General features: G+C 39.2%; 1 protein-coding gene across 1 annotated transcript in view; it reads left to right on the top strand.

Moving 5' to 3' along the window:
* Positions 1 to 4,984: 4,984 nt before the first annotated feature.
* LOC310934382 (interleukin-1 receptor accessory protein-like 1) overlaps positions 4,985 to 18,970 on the top strand; it is a gene marked incomplete at both ends in the record, with an annotated part of 194,251 nt that continues 180,265 nt past the window's right edge. Inside the window, one exon of the mRNA XM_083898094.1 lies at positions 4,985 to 5,066. Coding sequence (XP_083754220.1) covers positions 4,985 to 5,066 — 82 coding nt within the window. The remainder of the gene's footprint in view (positions 5,067 to 18,970) is intronic.

Raw genomic sequence — 18,970 nt, 5'->3', positions numbered from 1 at the left:
TGTGGAGGCTTGCGGCTGCAGGGTTATTAGATAACCTAAAATGGAATAATTCAGCGAGGAGAGGAGAGCACAGACTCGTGCGGGGGAGTATGTGCGTCAGCTGAGGGTGTAAGGGCTTGAAAAGTGTTCTTGACAAACACTCACCAAGCCGAGGACGTATCAGTTATCTGACTAGAGGTAGGAGGAATAGCTGAGGATGGACGTGGGGGAGAGGAGGTGGAGTGGAGCTATTGATTTTCATCCTGCATATGTGACTTAAAATGAATCACAGTTGGTCAAAATAGGCAAGGATTTCTAGGTTTTTGTAAGGAAAGCATCTCCTTAACTGCTCATATATAAAATGCAATACAAATGTCCAGCGTCATTTTGGTTCTCTGAAATCAGAAATGGATGAAAGGGTGAAGGGAGGGGCTTACTTAGAGGATGAGGACTAATAAGGTCACTATGGATGTGCATCAGCTATCAATCACACCATAGCTACACACCCTGTTTATGATGTATTTGTCTCAGAATGGATCAAAATTATGAAGATGACCTGAATCTGGTGAGTGAGACCATAAAATTCTCAGGAAAAAAAGTTTGATAACTTTAGAAGTATAGGCTCATTAGCTTTTTTCCCTCACATTTCCCTGTCTGACAGATATTACTATTTTGATTTAATTTCCAATATAATCAGTACAGTTTAATATTCATTGTAAAAGATTTGAAATGTGATGGAGCATTAAAAAAAGGCATCATCAAAAAATATCAATGACTTGCAGTATATGTATCCTGGGGGTCATTTGTAGGACATAATAGAACTGTAAAAAGAAAATAAAAAGTATAAATCATAGACAAGTCAAAATCAAAAGTCATTCTGATAATTTTAATGAATAGTTCTGCCCCACAGTTTTAAGATATGAACACCATTTATGAGCAGGGATTCAGACATTAGCACCAGGTTCTCACTGTGTGTAGGAAAATGTGTGAAAGATGGAAATTTGAAGTAAGAAGTCTGTGTAAATCATTGTAATATTTTCAATATCAATGTGGGAAGCGTTGCCAAGATTGTTTGTGTGCGAGTGTGAGAGGGTGAGGCATTCCTTAGAGCTAAGTCTGAGCCTCAAGAGTGTCGAGAGAGAGAGAGCCCCATTTCTCTTGCTGAACCCTCCTCGGAAGTAATTGAATTTTGGATGAATCTGCTGAGGAGGAAACAGGGAGGGGAGGAAGTGGATGCTTGAGGTGGGAAAAAAAACAATCAAAGAATGAGAGGCAGGTGACGGCACCTTTTGGAAGAGCTTCGCTTTAAAGAATGGGATGCTGAGATGGTTGACAGGATAAGCTTTCATTGTTGGATTTTAAGGGGAGGTCTATTTTTTATTTTTTTAATACAATTTCATATTTCTTACATAAGACGGATAACTCATCTCACTTTTTTTCTTCTCTATTGTGTCCATGATCATATCTCTGACAGCTAGACAGCTGCACTGAATCGCTCACTGATCACGGGCTAATAACCACGTGTCAAGACGTAACATGATCATGACAATAACACATTGACAAACCTTTAATGATTACCAATGACAAATTGAATGTTTGACCTCGATAAGCCATTGAGAAGCTTGTTTATTCTAACCGGTGGACGTCTTCCCATAATGTTATCTTTCAGCTGAAGAAAAGGTTACACTGTCAATTATAAGAAAGTTTATAATATACAAAGAAGCGCTATTCTTATATTTAACTTTCTTTTCTCACCTGAATCCCCCATGGTACTAAGTTCAGCTGTTCTATTTTGTGAATTTAGTGTTTGAAAGCCTTTGCTCACATATACTTACTAAACCAACTTACCGATGGAGACAACAGCAGACAAATGACTCTGGTGTCCTGTGAGCTAAAATCTCTGTCTAACTGCAAGGTAAAACAGTGAACACATTCTAAAGGCAGTAGCTGACAACGTCAATGATTAAAATCCTAGAATATCAGTTTAAATCATGGCCCACTATAACTGCAGCAGAGCCACCAAATTGAGACTAAATGGCTGAGACAATAGAGGTTTGAATTGAGTGGCTAGAAGTGAACGACTGTGCCAGAGTGACATGTAAACACAGCCATCAGGGCCACAAAGCAGAAGCATCAAGTCCAGCCTCATCACAAATAACAACTGCACAGACATGCGGCAGCCAATCATGGATTACAAAAGCATGAGTGCCTGCATGGACACACACAAGGCTCTGGTGCCAGATTAGAACCTTTTACTCTCGCTTTGATCTCTTCGACAGAGGAGCTGGCGCTAAGACAGCAGACGTGGGCACAGGACATTAAGGACAGCCTGTCTGTTCATCTGGCAGAAGACAAGGACAACAAGGCTTTTGCTCTCACCGACACTATTGGCATGGTTACTTGACCTGCAGAAAATAATCTGATTTTATTTAAAATCATTCAAAGAAGAAAAAACAAAAATTCATCCTTGTTTTTGTTGTTTCTCACTGAATCTCTCTAAATTTCTCTCTGGACTGTGACTCAGACCAAGTCCAACCACTGAGCCACACTAATAGTTCTTGAAGTTTGACTAAATAGTAATATAATAAATACATATTTGCTATTTCTTTGAAGTCACTTTCTAACAGTTGGTACTATTTGTATTGCATTTCAGTGTCACTGCAGTGCGCATATTTTTGGACACATATGGCCTTGAACATTGGTGGTGCATGTATTGTTCCCTTTACCAATGTTTACAGTAATTATGTTTGCCCTTTTCTCTGGCCATGAAAATAAAATAACATACCAGACAGAAAAAAAATAAAAAAGGTGTCCTTTGTGAAACCTCACTTCATGGAGCCATTTTCCACTCAGTGGCTGCACGAGCTTAGAGCAAAGCACAATATCATGTTTTCATTGAGGATGGATGATTAGTGTACCCAACAGATGATGGGTTTCTGAATTTACTCATCAGTATCATCACTCTAAACAACCAAAAATTGCCCTACATGGCAAGATCACATAATGTGACCCTCTCAGTGTTTATTGATGGTTAGATGACCAGGATATCACTATAACTGAGGCAAACTGGTGATTCCCTCCTTTCTCTTCTGTGCTCAAACCACAGAGAAAGACCACCACTTTTGTGCGTATGATGCAGAATTGCTTCCAACATGGAAAACTAATTAAAAAGATAAGAGTTTGTGTGACAGTGTGAAGCTTTTCTGTGGTGGCATTGGTTGCAGGAAGCAAAGGCTTGACAACAATAGGCCTTTTGACAACATGGCGATGTCGCCATCTCTGGATGCTGGCCAGTTTCGCATGCCTTCGTGAATGTCTACAGGGTTATTGTGGCTTTTCAGGGTTTCCCCTCAAAGCCTTTTCTGATGCAGCTTTTTTGGAAACTATGTGAAGCATCTTTGTCATGACTCAAATGCCAATGCAGGCGTCCTTGTGTGGTATCTTGGATTTGAAAAAAAGAATAATAATCTTGTCAAATCCATAGCAGAAATTGCATATTTGCCTCAAGTTGGGAGATCGGTTTGTCCCTAAGCAAATAAAACAAAAATAATAACATCAGTAATAATCAAAAAGTTCAGAGGAAGGGATCAATAATCAAATCAAATATATGACAGAAATAAGCATTGTTAATTGCAACTATGGTATGCACTGATGGAAAGAGATCCTGGTATGATGATGTGTTAAATGTGTGAGACGAGTCATGTTGACGGTAGTTTGCTTTGATGGAGATGTGTCTTGACATTTGCATGATGAACAGCCGGATTACAGTCAGTCTCCAAAGAGACACTGGTATGAAGCAGGAAGACAGATGCTTTTGCTCATATAGAGGTGCACCAGCTTTATTTCCACTGGGATTTAAGGTTTTTCAAAGTTTTGCAAAACTTGTAGAGTTTTGGTTTTCTGAGGTAGATTGATTGATTAATTAATTAATTAATGAGGCAGGTAATTAATTGATTAATCAGATTGCCTAGGCTGATTTTTGATTATTTTTAATTAATCATCTGATAAATATTTTTGTTAATTTGAGATATGCTGCCATTTGAAAATGTTTACTTCCAAGTCCATGTATTTAATATTTAGTTTATTTTAATTAGAAATGTATGCCAGTGCAGTGCAGATGCAAAATGCTGATTGGAGAGAGATCTTATTTGTTGTGCTATGATCGTTTGCTTAAGTGAAGCAGTCCTGTGTATTAATTCTTATTCTAAAGCCCAATTTATACTCCTGCGTAAAGTGCTCTGCGTAGCTACGCAGAGTCCTCTGCGTCGACGCAGAACCTGTCGAAGAGCCTCTGCGTCGTCTCCGGGTGCACGGAATATTTTTTAAGTGTCCGTCACTCCGTCAAGGGACTACGGAGACGGCAAGAGCTGCGATTGGTCCTCAGGACAGGCTGAGCTAAGCTGCTCTGTGCCGGCTCTCAGTGCGCTCCGGGCGTCCTGACAGAGGCGGAGCTGATCCCCGCCGATAACGCCGCTGCCGAACTATAAATACGTCATATCTTAACACACACAGCACATGTTTAGACTCTAAATGGCCAATTTCTCGCCTCAAATTATCTTAAAACTGCGTTCCGTGACACAGAAAAGTGAGAAACGGCCACTTTTTCAACAACAGCAGTCTTTCTCTCTCTTTCTTTCTCGGACGCCATTGCTCACTGTAGCCAGAAGCACAACAACCTTGCGCAGCGACCCCTACTGATCGGGCGGGAAATTGCAGCGAGTGTCCGTCACCACGACGCAGAAGTATAAATGCTCGAGGCGTCTCCGTGGTGACGCAGACGGATAACGCATACGCAGTCGGAGAAGTATAATGTGGCCTTTAGGGTTAAGGTTGGCAACATATATCAACCTGACTGATTTACGAGACCGGCATCAACCACAGAAAGACCCAAATTGGTTGATCGCTATATATTTTTGTTAATATACTGTTTTGTAATGTTTCATTGTATTCAAAGCTTTCTTCAATAATAACACAGACATTTGTTTCATTGTAGGGCCGGGGAAAAATGAAAGCTCCCATTCCTCTCCTGATTCTGCTTCATGCCGTTGTGGTCCATTGCCTGAAAGTGGTTTCGAAAAGAGGCTCAGGTAAGTCTTGTTACCACTGTTTTCTAATGAAAAGTAAGGATTTTTTTTTTTTTATCACACAGCATCTATGCAACATCACACAAGCACATGCGTTTGATTCACTGGAACCGACAAAGACTTCAAGGCCTGGCTTCTTTTCTATTTTGGCCTGAGAGCAAAAATAATTTAAGTCAACAGCGGAGGGATCATGTGGCCTTGTGCTGCTGTACTTTCAGACTCTAAGCAGTTATGATGAAAAACAGAGCTGTCCTGTCTTTTAACAGACTGATTTATGACTCCACAAACACTCAGAAATTAAATTTTAGGTACAGTGAGTGATGATTGAAAATGTCATTGTTGATCTTTGCTGATCAATCGTATGGTATAATCTTGACTTCATTGTAGCTGATACGTACAGTGACTACCTTGTTCTTGAAGGGTTTGCTGCATCCCTGAATCGTATACACTAACCATGCACATGATTAATCAGTTTAACCTTCATTATTCATCTTTAAAATCAGTGCAGACTATAAATATTTAAAGGAATGCTGCAAACTTGAATGCGGTTTTTGAATAGTGAGGTCACCAACAGACGAACGCATCTCTGTAATGAAATGTATTTGATATATAGAATATAAATGTAGGGTTACTTGACAGGCTTCTGACCTGGTACGTGACTTATAAAGGGCACCAGTGTGTGCAGTGCCAACTTCGATGTTGTTTGGATAAGAAATACAAGAGATACAGGTGAAAAAAAAACCCTAAAAAAACAGGCACATATTGAAACCGACTGCACTAGTGATAAAAAGAGTCAATAAAAACCCTCTAATCAGAGGTGGACGGCCCATTGCCACCAGCTACTGCTCTGTGAAGCCGATCCTTTTTTTTTTTCCTAATCTAAATTGATCAGTATCATCACGGCTAATTTCTTTGGTCTATTTTCAAAGAGATAAGCTAATGCAGTGCCCGCACATTCACGTTTGAGGACAGAAAGACATTATTGATAGGGACAGTAGTGTCAAGGTTTTATATAAGAGTGATGGAAAAAAAAAATCATTACAATTGTATGGCTCATAACTAATTCAACCTTAGACTAATGTCAGCCCGCTAATGAACGCTATCACTCTTTGGTCTAATGCCGATGTCTTGAACTGATCAGGTCAGTGTCACCATTTCCTTGAGCACATTCTTTTCCACTTCATTCTGAAGTCCTTAATTTCAAAGGTGGGATGAGGCATGTTATGTTTCTGTTTCACTCTGTTTTTTTCCGCCTTTGCTTCCTGAACCCCCACATTTTGATGAGCATTCATCAAAATGATTAGAACTTGGGGGTAAAGCCATACCTTTTTCTTTAAACTGGTAGTTCCATGCAATTTCTCTATTATCAACGATCAGTGAGTACAATGTAGGAGCAGAAATAATGGAACCACTGTTTCACAACTCTCTTTAATCCACCCTCTTTTGCTATTAGTTGGTTTTGGCATCAGGTTTATGTTAGCATGAAAGGTATTTCCCTTCAAACTGCTGTGGAAGCTAAGACTATACAAATAAATTATTGTATACTTATACATACATAGATGCTTCTGGTTAGGATTCATTCCAACAAACTCTTTGTGATTAAATATGAATATTCTTTTGAAGTGGAAAATTCCAGAATAAATACTCTGGTGCCTAACTTAGTGTCTCCCAAAACTGGAGCTCATATCCAAGGCAATGCAAGTGCAAGTGAAGATGAGAGTCAGTTACTTTCTGGATCTAAGGGTGCAATGGTGGCTTTTGTTGGAGTTGCCACTTAATTAACACGATAGTAAGTAAAATTTGCCTCCAGAAATCCAGTGGCACGTAACATAAACATAGGAAGTCTGTTGCCAGTTCTGTTTTCATACCCAGAGGCTGCTTTTTTTTTTTTCTTTTTTTTTTAAACCCATGCATATTAGACACAGGTGCAGCAATGGCCCAAGGCTCATCAAAGGGTGTTCTGCTTTTCCAGCACAAGTCCCTATGGGCTATCTTCTCAGATGCTTCACGAGCCATTGCCTAGAGCAAGGATTTTAAATGTGTCCGCTGATAAAGCAACAGCACATTTGAGCAAGACCCTTGTCCTTTTGTTCCATCTCTTTTTGCTTTATTAGAGGCCTTGCTGGTTGCAAGTTGGAGCCCTATTGTAAAAAGGGAGTCTGGGCAATGAGAGTCTGTTTGAAATCAAGTTGCTTTCATTGTTTTATAAAATGGTATGAATGAGTGGGGTGGTAAGGTGGAGATTCCCCGTATGAAAACATGTTTTTAAAAAGGCATTTTACAGGTGTCAGGGTTCCTTGGAGAGAGAGGGAGGGAACAGTACTTATTTAGTGTATATTTTTATTGCTGATTTGTTAAACTTGAGTTACAGTATCTTCACAATTGGAAAAAAAAATGGATAGCCAATTGAAAATGATTAAACGCTTAATGAATCAGCAATCCCCTTTGCACAGTCAAACCAGTAAATGTCAGCCGATCAAAGGAAATGAAATGACTTGATTGACTCCCTCGGGGACAATGAATGTGTGATCCCACTTGTTTTCCCCTTCATTCATATGCACACTCGCAAATAAAAGCACACTGGGCAGCATTTGCCCTGCTATTATCTGTAGATGATTAAATATAAACCCTTTCTTTGAGTAATGCTTTGTCTGCATTTGTACTCGATGTGGAAACACTGCAAAAACATACAATGCATTTGTGGCACGCTAATCCTGGCATGCATATGTAGGAGAACATATCCATTTGTCCTCTGCTGTGGTTCCTCTTTGTTATAATGCTGATGTGGCCTGAATGCTTGGGTGAACAGAATAATTACATGTATTTCTGCTTAATGCAGCACATCAAGTTAGATGTTGAGGTAAAACCTCATATTTGGATGCGAATCATCACTTTGAATATCCATCCATTCCTTCCAGGAGTTCTGTTGTTTAAACTGATGAGAATCATCTTGGAGCGGCATTGCATCAAGGCTGTTTTTTTGGGTAGAAATAGGCCTTTGTGATCAGTTTCTGACCTTTCAGTGCAAAAATAATGAGAAATAAAGTCCATGCAATTTGATTGCATAGCTCAGTGAAGCTTGAAGATATTTTTCCCCCTGACTGTATATGTGGGTAGTTATCTGTCTAATAAGCAACATTACACCAAGCTGTTTATATATTGAAAATAAAGAAATGTTGTGTTTGTGATTTTTAGAAATTAGAGGAAGTGTCGTAATCCTGTCAAACTGGCTTTCACGCTTAACAAAGCGGTGCCTCTGACTGTAAAGCAACAGCTAAAGACTGTAAATGTACTTGAAATGCTCCTGGAAAGCAGAGGTATTATTGACAGGTATATTGACATGTTATGGTGGAAACACCATTCTATTAATTATGATTAAATGTGTGTGGGTGTATATATATATATGTGTGTGTGTGTATGTATATATACATACACACACACATATAAACATATATATATGTATACATATTTATATACATACATATATATAAAGAGGCCCTGCTTTCAGAAAATAGGCAGTAAGGCTGTTTTTGTCTTAAACGCATGATCAGGTCCCTTGTTTACCACAGCTCTTGCTCTTGCAGGAGCTACAGTATGTGAGAAATCCATAAACATGCATGCTTGAGAGCTAACTGTATCAGAATTCTTTCTCTATGTCTCATAACTGCGTTTTACTTGATATAAAAGAATGAAATGTTCAACTGTTTAACTGCTTTGCATTAAATGCAATATACCTTTTTTCAGAGTATAAAGCATAGTTGCTATGTATAAAAAATAGCAAGTATGTGCTTATCCTCTGTACATTAAATAAACTGCGCATCTTTGGGAGATAAGATAAGTTAGTCCTTTATTTCTGAAGGTTCTGAGAATGTATTCAGGCGAACATGAATAGATAATTATATATGAAGAGTATGCACACATGTTGCAACAGTGACGTAAGTTTGTTTTCAGCAGACATTTTAATGTGATTCCTCTATGGGATGTGTTACATTATGTGTAGTATGTGTGAATATGCAGGATACGTGATGAGGGATTGGATTTTTGGGCCAGTAAAGCCTGTCACTCGACAAAAATGAACGAATCGCACAGCATTTTCAGTTTATCCTCTAGTAGAAGGTTTCAGTCGTCTCCATGGTGACCAACCACACACTATTTTCCAGCCAGCTCTGGTATCATCTTGATCAGTTCATTCTCTTGTTTATCCTTCTCACGTTATTATTTGTATCATATGCTTTTATTTCCTTGCTTTGATAATGGATTAAGTTGTTGATATAATTGTGGAGGAAGGGAGTTTGGATTTACTTTTACTGAGAGGAAAACAGCAGTACATAATACTGTGGTGGTCAATGCAGAGGTTACAATCCACAGAACAACAGAGAGAGTGTGTTTTGGTCCGACAGTTCTTAATGTTAATAATGACAGTGCCAACCAATCACACTGCGCAACAAAATATGACAATGTCTATAAATCAGACTTAAACCTTCTGATTTCCATTTATAGGTTGAGCTGCAGGCTGTATCTGCATTATTTTTATGTGTAGATAGCAGTCAATAAGGCTTAGCCAAAAATATTGCTAATCTCGAAAACATCCAGTCATTGCACTTGTTGTAAATCTGACTGTAAACAGTCTACAATGACCGTAGAGTTAAGTCTCACCCTGAATTCATTGCCCCTCAGTGTGGCTAATCCACTTTCAGACAATGACATCACGTCTATTGATGACTCATATACTGTCTTGTGGATTGGACATAATGTCTTTTTGTCTTGACAAACAACACATCAATATTTCACACAACGGTCCCGACATCTATTGTAAAATCTGTTCTTTTTTTTACCGCATCACCATCAGACACTCACCTTTGCAGATTCTCCTTCCACCAGCTAGTTACCTCAGTTTCTAAACTTTACCTTACGCAGTGCAGGAAGTGTATTTATTCTATGTCCACTAAAAGTTGCCCGTAACAAAACTGTTAACGTATCCCTCCAGTGAACGCTGATGACAGTTGCAGATTTATGAACATGTTCTGTGACATTGATTGAGACAAATTTAGCCTCTCCACTTCTCTCTGCTCTACAGCCATTAGTCCCAATTTCTTTGTCAGACATTGATGAGTCCCCAGACAAATGATGCTTACCTTTCCACAGTCTCCCCCAGTAATTTGGGCGATATATTACCCATAACACTCAGTCAACGTGAACACTTCATTCTGTTACTCATGCAAATGTGAAAAACTGGCCTCAGACATATGTTCCCATTTGGAAAAACCGAATGCAAAATCCGCTCTCTGCCTCTTGTTACTATTAAGGATCGACTGAGGGCCTGGCTTGTCACCTCGATGAAGAGTAGCTGTAAATAAAACCCGACACCACAACAAGACCTTGGTTCCCATTAGAGCGCAGCCGCTCATCATCCGTCTCTCCCCCCTATATTTATCTACTGCTGCTACAGTGGGTTCACAACGTATTTTCCCCTCTCCTCACCGGATTATTTCTCTTCTCCCAGCAGCAAGTATCAAGGACACCCTGACAGTCGGTTAAATTTACAGTCTCCACACCCATTGCAATGCACAACTCTGGGCGGATGTCAACATTAATACATCAGTTAAAGGATGGAATCTCCCACCCACATTAATAGGGCTACTCACAGTTTGGCCAATAATGAAGCACCGCATAATTGCACAAGACAGTGAATCCTAACAGGGGACGTCAGCGCACAGCACAAATTAAATTATGGCAAGCCACTTGACTTTGTAATTGATATTAAAAGACTTTAAATATCGCAGGAAGCTGTCAGCAAGAACTTTGAGCTGCAGTGCTGACCCTTTCTGCTGCACAAGATGTTTTTTTTTCCATGCATAAAAGCTACTGAATGTCACATAATTTTTGTAAAGTTTGAGTTTAAATATCCAATACTATACTATTTATTATTTATTGCTGTAAAGATGGATGACATGTCTCAAATTAATGGAGCATATATCATATATCTGTGTGCGCATTCATCTTGCACCTGTGATTTTATTTGGAGCTTAAGTCTGAGGGGTGCCATGGAAACCAGGCTCTGCCCATACACCCATTCAACCAATCATGAATCAGTCTTAGCTGTCAATCAGGATTTTAATTCCATTTTTATGTAATCGAAAAAAGAAAAAAAAATCTATAGTCTGGGCCATCTATAGTCTGTATTTTAGCCAGCCACCAGGGGTCAATAGAGATGATTTGGCTAGCAGCTATCTGTCAACATTGAAACCTTATTATAAGGCTTCTCGTAGTCTGATTTGTAAATGTCACATAATTTTTGTAAAGTTTGAGGGGCTAAGAAGTGTTAACTTATGAAATGACCATGGTATGTCATCAGAGATTCAATGCACAGCACTTTAATATCTGGGTTTTCAGCAGACCACACAAAACCTAAAAATCCTCACTGTCCGTCTCAAAAATGTCTCAACCAGGAGTTCCAAAACAAATATTTGTGGTGCGCTAAAATATAAACGGCCACAGTAGTGGGAAATTTATGCTGGCATGGATAATAATAGGGAAGCACAACATGAGGCTCAAACATTCTTAGGTTTTATGGTCAAGATAAAACAGTGTAACACTGAATATAATAACACGTCTGTTTCCATGTTTCAGTTGTGTTTGGCATCTAAGGCTGTACAATATTTTGCTACCGTACACATATATTCCCTTAATAAATTCTGCTAATATTTATACACAGTTTTCCACTGATCGGTTGAATAGAAATTGGGTTTTTGGGTAATAAAATCTTAACAAAAAAAATATAAATCTTTCTCTCTATCACTGACACACATACACAAGCACATGCCTGAGCATACCCACGGTTCATCTTCTCTCTGTCAATACCATATTCCTGCCACAAATGTTGAATGATTGCCTCCACTGCAACCGCCCGTTCATAGCAGGGGAGATTGATCACCCACATGATATTAGAAATGAAATGGCTTCGCCACATGGAGTTGTTTTCCCCTCCCGCTGCTCGGGGAGAGAGACGCTGCTCAACAAGTGTACCACATTCAGGCCTCTAGACAACTACTTGGGTTACTATTGATATGTGTTCCTGGTTGGAGACGCATGGCACAGCCCTCGGTGTGAGAATGATGATGATCAATCACCTGATTTATTAGCACAGCAGTCTCTCTGTGGCCTGTTTCCTGACCTGTAATAATGTTACAACACCGTAGCAATTGAGAAACATGCCAGGAAAAGGTCTTGAGGGCTGTGTTGTGTAGTTGTAGGTTGAAGGTGTTTTAAAGCTCAAGCGTGCTGTCATATGTATCCATTTACTTTCTTTCTTTTTTTTTCTTTCTTTGAAGCATTTGAGTTTAAAGCATTAACTGTCGCACATAGGCATTCAAGCTCCTGAGATGATTGGAGTTGGGTTAGAAGTGGAGGTGAAGCTTAAAGGGTCAGATGCCTGTCAATCAAGCAGCCCCTTCTTTTGTCAGTGTGAAACCATTATGGGTATTTAATGCACATAAAGGAGTTTAAAATAGTGTCAGACAGTTTCTGTTACCAAAGCAACAAGAGAGAAGAGGAGAGAATGAAAAGAAAAACAGCCAGTAACTGATGAGTAAAACCCTTTTCTGATCATTTTAAATATCCAATACTATACCATTTATTATTTATTGCTGTTAAGATGGATGACATGTCTCAAATTAATGGAGCATATATCATAAATCTGTGTGCGCATTCATCTTGCACCTGTGATTTTATTTGGAGCTTGTCTGAGGGGTGCCATGGAAACCAGGCTCTGCCCATACACCCATTCAACCAATCATGAATCAGTCTTAGCTGTCAATCAGGATTTTAATTCCATTTTTATGTAATCGAAAAAAACAACAAAAAAAACAATCTATTGTCTGGGCCATCTATAGTCTGTATTTTAGCCAGCCACCAGGGGTCAATGGAGATGATTTGGCTAGCAGCTATCTGTCAAAATTGAAACCTTATTATAAGGCTTCTCGTAGTCTGATTTGTCAGTAGTGACAGTTTAAGTGCACTGATTTATTTTGGCAGTAAACATCTACAGGGTTAAGTTATATAAATATGAATGAATGTTAAGCATTTGATTTATTTCATGTTTCATGTCACCTATTTCTTGTTTATCGTCTTCAAATCTCGACTGTCTGCGGGCATTCAACATTAAATAGAGTATATTGCACTATTCCATTCTCATATTTCTGTATATGAAAGATAATTTGTTAATTTCAGGCTCCCTCAGCAAATTATGCAGCCCACATTAACAGCTGGGGCATTTTGCTTCAATTTTCGAGATTATATGTGTGGATGATAATGAGTTTTTCGTCCAAAAGAGGATTTAAACATGTAGAAGGCTGGCCACTGTCTAATTTAAGAAAATCTGGCTCCCAAGTAAGGGAGTGGACTTTGGGGAAATAAAGAAATAAAAATTGTGAAAATGAAAAGTTAACAAGTAACATTTGTAATAAGATTGGGGTAATTTGAACATGAACAGCAATGGTACCGGAAATTATTTTAATTCCCTTTCGACTGCTCTGCTCTCACAAAGCAGAGCCGTTGTGGGAAAACGAAGCTGAAGTTTCTCAGTTCTATGCAAATCACCTGCAGGCAGCAATGGGACGATACCCAAAAATATCACACATTTTAACCTGGGGCTACACGGCATGATTAGTCCATAGGTTCTCCCGCTGTCGCATTTTGCCTGCTTGTGTCTGTCTGTCTGTCGAGCAATCATTGCACTTTAAAAAAAATTAAAAATGTTTATATTTATTCCCTCATCTGTCACCACTGAGATGACAATCTGCTCTTTTTATTTCCTCTCAAAGAAAGACGTCCTTCATCTCTGCTCTGTCGCTGTCCCTTCTGTTCCGCTCTGCGTGTCTTTTACTCAGCATCTCCCATACAAATTGACGGATATTCCTCACATTGATTGGCAACTTTCTACTGGAAGCAAGACACAATCACTGGGGAGTTGAATGGTTGTCCTGTAGCATAATTAAAGAAATGCAGCCTAATCGCATAATCATTGTTAGATTGTAAACCAAGAGGCAACTAAACACCTGAGCTGTGTCTTTTTTTTTTTTTCCTGCACCAGCATCTGTGATTTCTGTTTATGGATCTAATGGGGAAAATAGCACTAAACTCTGTGTTTTTCCTTTAAATTACACACCTGCAGTATCTGCTTGAGTGGAGTGAGATGGGGCTAAATGACAGCCGACATTGCTCTTTGATAACAGGTCTCGCTTTAAACGTGAGAGAGCTTTTGTTGTTGTTTAGTGGGGCTTATACAATGTGGAAATTTGATTAGATGAGCAGAAAACCACGTATTTGCAGAAAACCACATTGAATGATATTTGTATGTAGAATAAAAAAAATAAAAATAAAAGACAAAGTTAACACAGTGTTTTATCTGCAATCTATCTTTTGTCCTTTTATCCTAAGGAAAATTAGTTAAAATAAGTCAATTAATTCCTGGTGTCTCCAGCTGTCTGTCAAAAAATCTACCAACACACCCTTAGTGAGTTTTCACTGCTATACTGCTATGGCTATTTTTGAGGTGATACTAGAGGGACTGCAACATGCTACATGCAAAGTCCTTTACTGGTTTTTAATTCTTAGAACACAGAGCATTCAGGCTGCTTTTTTCCATTACTATGTTAAAACATATACAGAGGCTAAAAGAATGTGCAATATACAGGTTCTTATGTTTTTTATATTATATATATTTATATTTATTATATTTTTCCAGTACAACCTATAGGCAAAGTGATATAAAATCAACAATCATAACTTTGACTCAAACCCACATAATGCATTTTGTAAAGCCTGAAGATGTGACCTATAAACAAACAACCCAGGATGTCCATATAAGGAGTTGTGTCTTATTCCCCCAACAATTTACTAAGAGTGCACCTGAGCGCTAGAGGAAGGAAAATGTGTAAATATGAGTGAAACTTCATGTTAACGCAAGGAGAAAAACGGTATGAATGAGCTATTCCAACTCCATGGTAGCAATGATGTCACTGGTTGAGAAGTTTGTGGTCTTTTCTTGGCGTTGTGAAAGAAAGTGCATGAATTGTGTGAATTTTTAATTAGCAGACTCCAGTGCAAATGAGGCTGTGGTCACTTGAGCGGTGAAGTTTTGTGAATGCAGGAAGTCTCCCAACAACATAGGCCCGTGATGAGGCTGTCAAGCTCTGTCGCGTCAGCCAGGCACACAGCGTGTGGCCTTTTTCAATGCTCCTTTATTAGAAAGTTTGCACATATCCTCTCTCACTGTGTTCATACTCTGCACAGTCTCCCCATCGCTCAATGACAGCTAAGAACAAAACAACACTGCCCTCTTGTTCTCTTTGTACGTTCTCCTTCCTTTCATTTTTCCACCCTTCCCCGATCTTTTGGTTGTCAAACAGGGATTGGTCAAAGCACAATCAATCTATTTCTCCAACAAGCAACAACATAGCAAACCCTTGCAACTCTCAGGGGAGTCCAAGTTTTTAAATGTTCCTTCTTTATTTTTTTTGCAAGGGAGAAAGGATGTAAGTTAACTTGGTTGCAGGAGACTGACGCACTGCAGGAGTTTAAAAAAAAAAAAAAAAAAAAAACAGGCCGAGTATTCTCAAGGCCATTATTCCCTACTCAATACAAGCAGGCTCCTTTCAAATTCTCCTGTTTAGCATTTTCATTATAGCGAACCGGGAATTACCTGAAGGTAGGAAAATATGTTGTATGATCTGAAGCTATGGCATTTCTTGTTTGCGGTGCTACACAAATAATGCGGTGCTACACCAAAAATCGGCTGAACTCCCCCCTTTCTTGTAATTCCATTTGGCTTGATTTACAGTGAAGTCTTGTCACATATTTCCCTGTCATGTTTATTGCTTGTGTTTGATGTGGTGCATGGTTGAAATATTTAAGACTGCTTATTTACAATCCTCCTGGGACCAAAAAATGGAAGAAGATGGCAGTTGATTTCCCTGCAGTGCAATGATCAATAAATTCTACATATTAATTAAGTTCCACTGTCATTTCCAGGGCCTCTCCCAGGGATAAACCCCCTTCTGGGCTCTTATTGGCCAATCACGGCACTGCGTAGCACTGCACAGCCTCCACCATAGCTCCACTGCATTCATGAAACAAATATGTATAGAGTGGCTGCGTCAGGAGCATGCGTTTCTCACTGAGCCGTTAGGGGAAAGGGAAGGAGGGGGCGTCATCATCATCATCTGTAATTTACAGGAAATATTTTTCAGTCATTTCTTTTTATATGACATACTGTGTCGTGGCAGCTCTGTAAATGTAAAAAGTTATCAGCAGTGGATCAAACGGCCGTAAAATGCTTTTACAGCCCTGGTGGCCTTTTAAAAGGATTAGATTCTATTAATGTGTGAAACATAAATAAAAGAGATTGAGACTATGTTGCATATCAGTCCAGTACATAACGTAAGAGTGAGTGTCATTACGAATGTACACAGCTGTAGTGACCAGTGCTTGAAGTGGGCCACTTATTAATTTCTTACTTTTACTTCTCACATGATGCTGCGACTATGTTTATGTTATCTGTCCAATTCATTATCAGGGTAATTTCTCAGGGTGCACTACATGAGATTTAACCGTTCTGATGAGAGTCTAGTGTTTGTTTCTAGGGTGTAGAGCTTTTATTTTTATTGTTCATAACAATATGTATCAGGCAGAATATCCTCTGCGGTGAACGCTGAAGGGAGAAGCCAAAGGAAGAACCTATTAGGTTTTTCGAATTTTTCACTAATGTTTCGTCATATTCACTGACTGGGAACAGCATAATAACAGACTGAAAAGAAAATGGACTGTGTCCTTGAAGGTTAAATAGTTGTTGGTAATCTTAAGTATTACCTAAATTGTTTGGTATCAATTATTTACTGAAGATTTTCAAAATGTAGTGTACAGTGCAGACATGAACGCCACATATGGATAAGGGGAGCACTGACACTACTGACAGTACAGAGGCTGCAGCATTTACACAGCTTCAAGTCTCCACTAGCATCTTCTGCTAACAAAAATGTAGGCGTTGCAGCTCTGAATCCTGCCAGTAGCCAAGCAACATACCACGCCACCATCTCACTGTGCTCTCAGTCCATCCACACCTACAATCTTTCTCACTCTGAAAATGGATTTGAAATTCAACCTCTGCCTTGTGTTGTAAGTGTGATCATGCCAGAGGGTAATTAAAATGTTTCTGCACCACTCAGCCTTTCACAGAAGTTTCCCTCTGTATATCATCTGACATCAAAACCACTTTAAATAAATTGCTGTATGAAAATGCAATGTTCAGACGGCCAATTAAGTTTGATTCTTGATGTGTTATTCTCTGAGCGTGAGTAATGAGGCCTATACCTTAACTGTGAAGTGTGCTCGCTGCTTTTTTTATGTTTTTTTTATCCACCCTCATTCACAAAGGAGCTAATGAGTGGTGGAGTTGTTATAGTTTCCCATCAACAAATCAAATGATAGATGAGACGAATCAAAAAGCCTGATGACTGATTAACACCCCTTCACTGCGGGGCTGACCTAACACCTGCCAAGACAATTTACTAAAAGGGACATCATTCGTCTTTACCCTTTAAAGCTGCAGTGTGCAATGTTGGTTGATTTTTTTGTTATAAGTCTGCATCTGTTTGATCTTTGTGAGCACAAATGATGCAACATTATTTTATCTATCAGGAGGGTGCATTTGTGAGTGTATTTATCCTATTTATGAGTATGATCATGAAACTTTTTGCAGCCATCTTGGTTTAATAGTACAATGTTGCTATTGCTTCTCGTCTTGGCATTAAACCAAGTGGTTTTTGAGTTTTGACAGTCATCTGTCCCAGTTCCAGCCCTGATGCACGCCACCCCAGTTTCAAAATAAAAGTACCCCAAATCCCATTCCAACACCTTTCATTCGCTTGGCATTGAAATTCAAATATGTCCTGATTATAATGTTTAATGTGCATGCCACCCTCAGCGATTTTTAAAGCGTGTGATATAAGCATGAAAAGGACCTCTTTTGCTATTTGCACACTCTGTAAGGCTCTCTGTTGCTTTTGTGTGAACAGAGTGCCTAGTCCTGGAGAAAACACAAGGACAGCGAAGGATTATGGTTTTGTATGTGCCTTTCTTTGCCTTTAATATGCAAATAGAAGATTAGCTTGAGAAGGAAACAGTTTGGCATGGGAGCTATTTTACCATGAGGTGATTCCAACTTAACCGATTCAGCAGGGAGCTATGCAGGGCTATGAGGACATAAATACACACATATCAGGTAAATGCTCACTTGCCTACAGCATAGTCCAGCATTTTTTATCTGAAGCACAGGCAATAGATCAGGAAACCTCATATCACAGAATCATGATCGCAGCATTAAAAGTATACAATGCTTGTAGTGTTAACATCTATTACTGTGTGAGATCATTTCTGTGTGTGTGTGTGTGTGTGTGTGTGTGTGTGTGCGTGCGTGCGTGCGTGCGTGCGTGCATTTAACCTCTTCTACGCTCCTGAGAGGAAACCAGTGATTGATTTTAGCAGCCATCATCTCCAAGTGGATGCATCTCAGCCTCCTCTTGGAGTTTTTGTTAATTCACCACATGCATGGTCACTTCCTGGTTTCCAATAAGATGCAGATATGTTCTGCAGTTGGTGTCTGTAGGAGCTCCAAAGAGTATTGAGCAGCAAATTGTAGAATTTATTACAATACACAGTCCGCAAAATAAAGATTATGATGCTACAATATAACAGACAAAAATTGTAATTAATAATTTCAACTGTGAATACAACTACACAAGCTAGCATCATTTACTTCGGGACGTGCTTATTGCACACAGTGTACCACTGCTTACTTTGTTGTGTGGTTAATTTGACTTAATCTGCCTTTGCTTCACTCCGTGTCTGTG

Source organism: Microchirus variegatus (genome assembly GCF_963457635.1).
Source record: "Microchirus variegatus genome assembly, chromosome: 1".
Lineage (NCBI taxonomy): Eukaryota > Metazoa > Chordata > Actinopteri > Pleuronectiformes > Soleidae > Microchirus > Microchirus variegatus.
This window is presented reverse-complemented; position numbering and strand designations above follow the sequence as displayed.